We start from the raw sequence: 9,968 nt of genomic DNA, 5'->3' as shown, positions 1-9,968 counted from the left end.
TTTTATTTTTATTATTTGCGATTCTTAATCATCCCAATTCTAGATTGATTCATAGTTTTTAATAAAAAAAAACCAATTGACATGTGATATATATATATATATATATATATATATATATATATATATATATATACATAGTCAAGGTTTCTGTGGTTTATCCAGTATACAGTGCCCAATACCGGGGTAGAGCGGAATAATAATATATAATATATCTATATCTGTACTTAATATATATAAAATCGATCATGAAAATAGTTGGCGATTAATTTAGTCATCGATTCGTTGGATCTATGCTATGCGCATGCGCAGAGGCAACTTTTTTTTTTTTATAAACCTTTATTTATAAACTGCAACATTTACAAACAGCTGAGAAACAATAATACAAATAAGTATGGTGCCAGTATGCTGTTTTTTTCCAATAAAATACTGGAAAGGACAGAAATGTAGTTGGTCTCTTTTATCCGATTATTAATCGATTAATTGAAGTAATAATCGACAGATTAATCGATTATCAAATTAGTTGTTAGTTGCAGCCCTAATATATATATATATATATATATATATATATATATATATATATATATATATATATATATATATATATATATATATATATATATATATATATATATATATATATAAACAAATAATTTAATAAATACAATTAACATTTTTATTGTATTTATTTTTAGGTAGAATAAAAATAATGAATACAATATTTTTTTTCTATTATATATATATACAGTATATATATACAGTATATATATATATATATATATATATATATATATATATATATATATATATATATATATATATATATATATATATATATATATATATATATATATATATATATATATATATATATATATAGTTTTTAAAATATATTTTTGAAAAATTATGATTTGATTTAGAATCGGGATGACGCGATTCAGATGTGAATCGATTTTTTTTGCGCACACCTAACAGTATCAAGTGCACATCTGTAAGTAACATTGTATTCTTATTAACATTAAAGAAAACAAAAAATAAATATATATTAACTTACCACAAAGAAGAACTTTATTAATATTGTTTTTAGGTGTTTAACAGAAAAGACTCAAAAGGTTTCAAATTGCTAAATTAAATTTAAAAAAAAATCCTAATTTAAACTATAAACACTTTTGGACCGACTTAAACCATTTAAATATTGAAAAAAATAAATAATAATAAACTCAATAAATAATCAATTCACATTGATCAGGAACATAAACGCAGGAGCAAAATGTATATTAAACTTCCAAAAAAAAATAAATCAAAAAGCAGATTTTTTTAAATCAAAAAGAGGAAGTCAGGATTAATGGCTGCATTGAGCGCGTTTCAGAGTGCACGGCTTTTCAAAGAGGGTTTTAAAGCATGATACTGATAAAGCATTTTCCCCCAGCATCGCACGCTCCACTATTTGAGAAGGACGGTCTTAAGGGCTATGTGTGTGTGTGTGTGTGTGTGTGTGTGTGTTCGCAGTGCATGCCACTATTTTTTTTTTGTCAAATAATCTCGGTGATATTGATTTAACCTCCTGTTAAAGGGATGCTCGTTAACACACTATTAACGTTCTGATAGAAAACACATAAGGATAAAAAGTCCTGGTCATTAATTCCTGATGAAAGAGGACAGAGAGAGAGAGAGAGCAGGGGGCGAGATAAAGGCTTATCTCTTTTTCAGTCTTCATATAATTAGTCCGGCTTATTTCTCCTCCTCTCATTCTTCCTACTGCGACTTCTCACCCTCTTGATGTCCTTCCCCTGCCCCCGCACCTTGTGCACTCGCCACTCTTGCCGCTGTCACTCTTAAAGGGAAAGCGCTCCTCCCAAAAGTGTCACCACTCACGCCGCCTTCCGTTAGTCGTCCACGTTGTCCCACCTTCATCAATTTGAGAGGATCATTTCTCTCGTCTCCGGTGAGAGGAGCCCCCCCTCTCGTGCCCTTTTTAGGCCTGTTTGTCTCCTCCTGGTGCTCCTCAGCAGGTGGCGACGTTGCCAGTGGAACCCGCCTCCAGGCCCCCCTCTGGGCCGGGCGGAGGGGCCTCCAGTGGGGGCGGCTGGGCTGGAGTTGGCACCGGCGTGGTCGCAGCTGGAGTGGAGGCGAGCGAAGCCGCCGGAGAGAGCGGCACCACGGCTCCTCCGTCTCTCTCCCGGAGGAGGTGCACCAGGGCGGCGTGCTGGGCGCCCAGGGTGGCCGAGAGGTGCGCGGGCAGGGCGTTGAAGCCGGCGGTGAGCTGCTCCACCCGCTGCTCCAGGGACAACATCTGGCGCTCCAGGTCCTCGCTGCGGTCGTTGAGCTCCGACATGAGCTCGTACATGACGCTCTGCATCTGTTGGATGACAGGTGGGAGGGTTGTAGAAAAAGTAGGGCTATCCAAAGTGCGGCACGGGGGCCATTTGCGGCTCATAGGTAATTTTTTCAAAACACAGTCGTTAGCATTCTAATATTAGCATGGTGGCTTTCTTTTGCAAATTTTGTATGTATACATATTTTGGTACTTGACGAATGATACCTGTTAGCATGTTAACGTTAGTAGGCTAGCTTTTTTATATACAGTCGTGGTCAAACGTTTGCATACACTTGTAAAGAACATAATGTCATGGATGTCTTGAGTTTCCAATCATTTCTACAACTCTTATTTTTTTGTGATAGAGTGATTGGAGCACATACTTGTTGGTCACAAAAAACATTCATGAAGTTTGGTTCTTTTATGAATTTATTATGGGTCTACTGAAAATGTGAGCAAATCTGCTGGGTCAAAAGTATACATACAGCAATGTTAATATTTGCTTGCATGTCCCTTGGCAAGTTTCACTGCAATAAGGCGCTTTTGGTAGCCATCCACAAGCTTCTGGTTGAATTTGTGACCACTCCTCTTGACAAAATTGGTGCAGTTCAGCTAAATGTGTTGGTTTTCTGACACGGACTTGTTTCTTCAGCATTGTCCACACGTTTAAGTCAGGACTTTGGGAAGGCCATTCTAAAACCTTCATTCTAGCCTGATTTAGCCATTCCTTTACCACTTTTGACATGTGTTTGGGGTCATTGTCCTGTTGGAACACCCAAATGCGCCCAAGACCCAACCTCTGGGCTGATGATTTTAGGTTGTCCAGAAGAATTTGGAGGTAATCCTACTTTTTCATTGTCCCATTTACTCTCTGTAAAGCACCAGTTCCATTGGCAGCAAAACATGCCCAGAGCATAATACTACCACCACCATGCTTGACAGTAGGAATGGTGTTCCTGGGATTAAAGGCCTCACCTTTTCTCCTCCAAACATATTGCTGGGTATTGTGGCCAAACAGCTAAATTTTTGTTTCATCCGACCACAGAACTTTCCTCCAGAAGGTCTTATCTTTGTCCATGTGATCAGCAGCAAACTTCAGACGAGCCTTAAGGTGTCACTTCTGGAGCGAGGGCTTCCTTCTTGCATGGTAGCCTCTCAGTCCATGGCGATGCAAAACACACTTCATTGTGGACACTGACACCTGTGTTCCAGCAGCTTCCAATTCATTGCAGACCTGCTTTTTGGTGGTTCTCGGTTGACTCTTGATCATCCTGACCAATTTTATCTCAGCAGCAGGTGATAGCTTTCATTTTCTTCCTGATCATGGCAGTGACAAAACTGTGCCATGCACTTTATACTTACAAACAATTGTCTCCACAGTTGCTCTTGGGACCTTAAGCTGCTTTGAAATGGCTCCAAGTGACGTTCCTGACTTGTTCAAGGCAATGATTAGTTTTTTCAGATCTGTGTTCCTTTGACTTTCCCATTGTCGCGTTAGTAACCGAGTCTAATGACTGCATCACATGAGCCCTATTTAAATGGGCTCAGAGAAGTCAACAGGTGTCGTCAATCATAATCACTCACATGAAGTTAAGAGGCCATGCCATGAAGCTAATTTAATTTGATTGTTCCTTTTCTACATCACCAAAATTGATCATATATGTAGCTGTATGTATACTTTTGACCCAGCAGATTTGCTCACATTTTCAGTCGACCCATAATAAATTCATAAAAGAACCAAACTTCATGAATGTTTTTTATGACAAACAAGTATGTGCTCCAATCACTCTATCACAAAAAAATAAGAGTTGTAGAAATGACTGGAAACTCAAGACAGCCATGACATTATGTTCTTTACAAGTGTATGTAAACTTTTGACCACGACTGTAGGTATACACTAGTGTCATACTTTGGTACTTGACAAATGATACCTTTTAGCATGCTAACGTTAGTAGGCTAGCTTTTTGTAAGCAAAATTTGTAGGTACACACCGGTGTCATATTTTCTACCTTCAACGTACTCAAAAGCGCTTTGACACTATTTCCACATTCACCCATTCACACACTGATGGCGGGAGTTGTCATGCAAGGCCCTAACCACGACCCATCAGGAGCAAGGGTGTCTTGCCTAAGGACACAAACATGACTAGGATGGCAGAAGCTGGGGATCAAAACAGAAACCCTCAGGTTTATATTTCTAATATAAAGTAGTGTAAAGTTCTTACTTATATCTGTCAGTAAACTCGCCATGAAAGCGCTAAAACATACCGGTGTAGTGAGTTTACATTATTCACCCAAAGAACTTTAGTTGTTAGAGAGTTCCGTTCGGACGCTTTTTCACTGGACACATTTCCGATGTTTCCGAATGAGGAGATGCTGCTCCGTTATTGATTGAAGTAAAGCGGCTTAAAGATGATCTGTAAAACATAATCTATGCAACAAAGAACAAGAACCACCATTACATGTTATGTAGACCACAAGGAAGTCTTTTACATTTAGAAAAAATTATAATAATATGATTAATAATATGACTCCTTTAATGCGCCTTATATATGAAAAAAGATGAAAAATAGACCATTCATCGGCAGTGCGCCTTGTAATCTGGTGCGCCCTATGGTCCGGAAAATACGGTATATATATATATATATATATATATATATATATATATATATATATATAGAGATATAGATATGAATTTGTATTTTAATAGTTTTTTTTGTGCACTACTATTACCAATAGTAACACAAAAAGCCAAGGTGTGTGTAATTTAAGTGCTCCAACAAAGAATCCCGTTTCCGTATGATTGGGTTTTTCACCGCGCGAGACGTCCGTGCTTTTGCACGTGTCCGCGTAAAAGGACGCTAGCATGTTGTGTGCGAACATAACCGGGACAGACAGTAGGCGGGGTTAGGAAGGAGCATCACAAGTAAAAATAGCGCCCACATTGCCGCCTGAGAGGCGTGAGTAAGACCGAGAGCAGTCTGAGAGGGAGAGGATGGAGGAAGAAAGAGGAGGCTGGAGGGAAGTCTCTGGAACATTGGGAGGACGGAGAGAATGAAAGGAAGGCCCCCACACACGCACACACACACACTCTTGTATTTGTTACCTTCTTGAGACCTCTGAAAAATACCTACCTTCTTTAGGACCACCCTTTCTAGATATATAAAGATTTGTATTTACAACATTAATAATATATACATACTATGCAAATATAAAAAAGCTTGTGGTGAAAAATGAGTTGAAATTTCACAAGAAAAAGGTCACAATTTCACAAGAAAAACTTATTGAAATATTCAAATAAAAGTCGGAATTTTACTCAACGCAAGTCAAAAATTTTACAAGAAAAACTGAACATTTGTGCAATAATATGATAAAAGTTGGAATTTTACTTTATAACAGTCGCAAGAAAAAGTAAAGCTTAACATTTTGGCAATTTTATGAAATGAGTCGTAATTTTGCTCAAAAAATGTCACTATTTTACAAGAACAACAAAACATTTGGCAATATTGCGATAAAAGTCAGAATTTTATATGACAAATGTCACCATTTTGGATTAAAAAGTAAACATTTTACATAAAAAGGTAATATTTTTACAAGAAAATATTGCAATATTACAGAAACAAAGAATATGAGAAATGGTTCCATCCATCCATCCATCCATCCATTTTCTACCACTTTTTCCTTTCGGGGTGGCGGGGGGTGCTGGAGCCTATCTCAGCTACAATTGGGCAGAAGGCGGGGTACACCCTGGACAAGTTGCCACCTCATCACAGGGCCAACATTCCCAATTTTCTAAAAAAAAAAAAGTTGCCACTTTGTGAGAAAAAGACTGCTTTTAGTTAATTAAATTTTTTGTTTGTAATTGGTTTTTAATCTTCATTATTTATTTCAAGTTATTACAGTATTCATTTTGTTTTTTTTATAATTTTGGCCAAAGGGGGCGCATTTCAATTTCTTACACACACTTGTTATTACATATCTTGGCCAGAGGGGGAGCACTTTTAAACCCGACACACAGTCAATTTGAAAAATCCTTCCTTTTTGGGACCACCCTCATTTTGATAGGTTTCACCACCAGGGGGTGCAAATGAGATCTCTATTTTTTCGTTTTTTGTAATGTGCTTAAGGCCGATGACAAACGAGTCACGGACCACAGATGGCCCCTGTGCCCAGCTTTGGAGGCTAACTGTTAATGGCCACTATAGTCTTAGTACCGTAGTGTATTTGTTCATCCGGAAGTCGTAAAATCAGCCGTTCACCTGGCGGGTTTTTTCGGGGATGTATAGGGAAGTCTTTCTTTAGCTGCCGTCTTGTTTGATCATATATCGCTGCTTTTGCACCTGTCAGTGTGCAAAGGCACATTAAATCAACAAAAAAATCCTGACTTTGGAGCAATGTTCACGGACTCTAGTATTTGGCTCTCTATTACATGCAATGCTTTTCTGTATTGGGACCATGATTTCGGTCTTAACTTGTTCACCGCTCCTCATATGGAAGGTACTTTTCCTTGTTGATGTCTCAAGAAAGGTAGAAATACAAGAACACACACACACACATACACACACGCACACACACACACGCGCGCTTGTGTAAGATCACACTCAGACACCCACACAGGTAACAGAACGAGAAAAAACAAAAAGAAAAACCCACATTCCCACTCTTTGTTTAATAACACTCGCCCCGGTTGCTAACAGGCCGGTCGGCATGGAAACGGCGCAGCCGGGCGACGGGACACATTTCGCCGGTTAATTAACCAAACGATTGTGTGTCAGTGCCTCACCTTTGACAGGTCCACCAGTGTGTTGGCTTGATCGCTGAGTTTCCTCTGCTCCATTTTCACGCTGCGTAGTCTGCACACACACACACACACACACACACACACACACACACACACACACACACACACACACACACACACACACACACACACACACACACACACACACACACACACACACACACACACACACACACACACACACACACACAAACACCATGAGATGCAGGAAGTTGCATGAGAGTGAGTACACGGTGGTCAGCGGTGGAGAGTTAATCCCTGCGGGGCCGCGTGACAACACTGTGGCACGGTCACCTTGCCCCCCCCCCCCGTTCCATTGTGAGTCCCACCTGCACGTTGTGCGTCTGCAAACACTGGCGGGCACACCGAGTGCCCTCTGCTTTCTGTGCATATTTTCAGCTCTGTCAGACACTGCACGCTCCAGAGAAAACAGGAGTCGCATTTGCAAAAAAAAAAAAAAAACCTTGGGGATAATGAGGCCGTGAGGGAAATAAAGGACGGGGAATATAATTAGTTATTATACATAATCGGGCCAGGCAATTATAAATAAAACCCCGAGAAATAATTAGTTGTAATCTTTATTTGTAAACACGCTGCGGAAATGACGCTGCACTTCGAAATGAACTTGCGTCAACTTTCCATACAAGAAGGCCACCGTTACATGCGTTGCTATGGCAACACTGTCACAGCCTTAGCGTGACAATGTCTAACAAAGACCGTCCGCCAAGGCCAAACTGACTCTTTGTCAGCAGACCGGCGCCTTAAAAAAAAAAAGCATAGAAGATCTTCAACTGGTGAATTTTGTTTTGTGCGTCTTTAAAAACGGCAGAGCGCTCCTTTTATACAGAGCAGGGGTGTCAAACTCATTTTAGATGGGGGCCGCATGGAGAAAAATCTACTCCCAAGTGGCCCGGACTTGTAAAATCACGGCACGATAACTTAAAAATAAAGACAACTTTAGATTGTTTTCTTTGTTTAAAAATAGAACAAGCACATTCTGAAAATGTACAAATCATAATGTTGTTGTTTTTTTACACTTACATGTTGCGGTTAATTGAAATCGAGGGGTATACTGACAAAAAAAAGGCCCAATGTCCCACACCAAAAATATTAAAACCAAGATTTTCATGGATAAGGAAGCCTAACAAGGTAACCAAGAGATGAGAAACAAATTGGATGATAGATAATTGTTTTTAGTGTATTTTACAGCTGATTTAAAGGCCTACTGAAAGCCACTACTACCGACCACGCAGTCTGATAGTTTATATATCAATGATGAAATCTTAACATTGCAACACATGCCAATACGGCCGGGTTAACTTATAAAGTGCAATTTTAAATTTCCCGGGAAATATCCGGCTGAAACGTCTCGGTATGATGACGTATGCGCGTGACGTAGTCAGTTAAACGGAAGTATTGGTACCCCGTAGAATCCTATACAAAAAGCTCTGTTTTCATTTCATAATTCCACAGTATTCTGGACATCTGTGTTGGTGAATCTTTTGCAATTTGTTTAATGAACAATGAAGACTGCAAAGAAGAAAGTTGTAGGTGGGATCGGTGTATTAGCGGCGGACTACAGCAACACAACCAGGAGGACTTTGAGATGGATAGCAGACGCGCTAGCCGCCGACCTCACCTTGACTTCCTCCGTCTCCGGGCCGCCGACCGCATTGGTGATCGGGTGAAGTCCTTCGTCGTACCGTCGATCGCTGGAACGCAGGTGAGCACGGGTGTTGATGAGCAGATGAGAGCTGGCGTAGGTGCAGAGCTAATGTTTTTAGCATAGCTCTGTCGAGGTTCCGTAGCTAAGTTAGCTTCAATGGCGTCGTTAGCAACAGCATTGCTAAGCTTCGCCAAGCTGGAAAGCATTAACCGTGTAGTTACATGTCCAGAGTTTGGTAGTATTATTGATCTTCTGTCTATCCTTCCAGTCAGGGACTTATTTGTTTTGTTTCTATCTGCAGTTAAGCCCGATGCTATCACGTTAGCTCAGTAGCTAAAGTGCTTCACCGATGTATTGTCGTGGAGATAAAAGTCACTGTGAATGTCCATTTCGCGTTCTCGACTCTCATTTTCAAGAGGATATAGTATCCGAGGTGGTTTAAAATACAAATCCGTGATCCACAATAGAAAAAGGAGAGAGTGTGGAATCCAATGAGCCCTTTTACCTAAGTTACGGTCAGAGTGAAAAAAGATACATTCTGCACTGCACGCTAGTCCTTCACTTTCACGTTCCTCATCCACGAATCTTTCATCCTCGCTCAAATTAATGGGGTAATCGTCGCTTTCTCGGTCCGAATCTCTCGCTGCTGGTGTAAACAATAGGAAAATGTGAGCAGCCCTTCCTCCGGTGTCGTCACGCTACTTCCGGTAGGGGCAAGGCTTTTTTTTATCAGAGACCAAAAGTTGCAAACTTTATCGTCATTGTTCTATACTAAATCCTTTCAGCAAAAATATGGCAATATCGCGAAATGATCAAGTATGACACATAGAATAGATCTGCTATCCCCGTTTAAATAAAAACAATTCATTTCAGTAGGCCTTTAAGACATGGGTCAAAACCGACCTGTTAACATAAGAGATGGTAACAGAAAGCTAACACAAGAGGAAGGTTAATATAGAGGATCTTTGACTGTTTTTTTTTTGCTGTAGGTCTTTGAAAACAGCAGAGCGCTCTTGTCACAAAGAAGATCTTGGTCTCACGTTCTTGCAGTACAGATATTTCAAAACAGCAAAGTGTTCCTGTCCTAACGAAGATCTTTGTCTGGTGTTTTTACTGTAGGTTCTTAAAAACAGCATTGCACTCTTATTATGTAGAGCAGGGGTGTCAAACTCGTTTTCATTGAGGGCC

General features: G+C 39.8%; 1 protein-coding gene across 1 annotated transcript in view; it reads right to left on the bottom strand.

Annotated features, from left to right (window-relative positions):
• Positions 1–953: 953 nt before the first annotated feature.
• The window catches only part of kcnn3 (potassium intermediate/small conductance calcium-activated channel, subfamily N, member 3), a 267,632-nt gene continuing 258,617 nt past the window's right edge, over positions 954–9,968 (bottom strand). Inside the window, 2 exon segments of the mRNA XM_062029641.1 lie at positions 954–2,356; positions 7,097–7,166. Of these exon segments, the coding sequence (XP_061885625.1) occupies positions 2,003–2,356; positions 7,097–7,166 (424 nt within the window). The 3' untranslated portion in view covers positions 954–2,002.

The sequence above is a fragment of the Entelurus aequoreus genome, linkage group LG20 (genome assembly GCF_033978785.1).
Source record: "Entelurus aequoreus isolate RoL-2023_Sb linkage group LG20, RoL_Eaeq_v1.1, whole genome shotgun sequence".
NCBI classification, from domain to species: domain Eukaryota; kingdom Metazoa; phylum Chordata; class Actinopteri; order Syngnathiformes; family Syngnathidae; genus Entelurus; species Entelurus aequoreus.
Note: the sequence above shows the minus strand (reverse complement) of the source record. Positions and strands in the feature narration are given on the sequence as shown.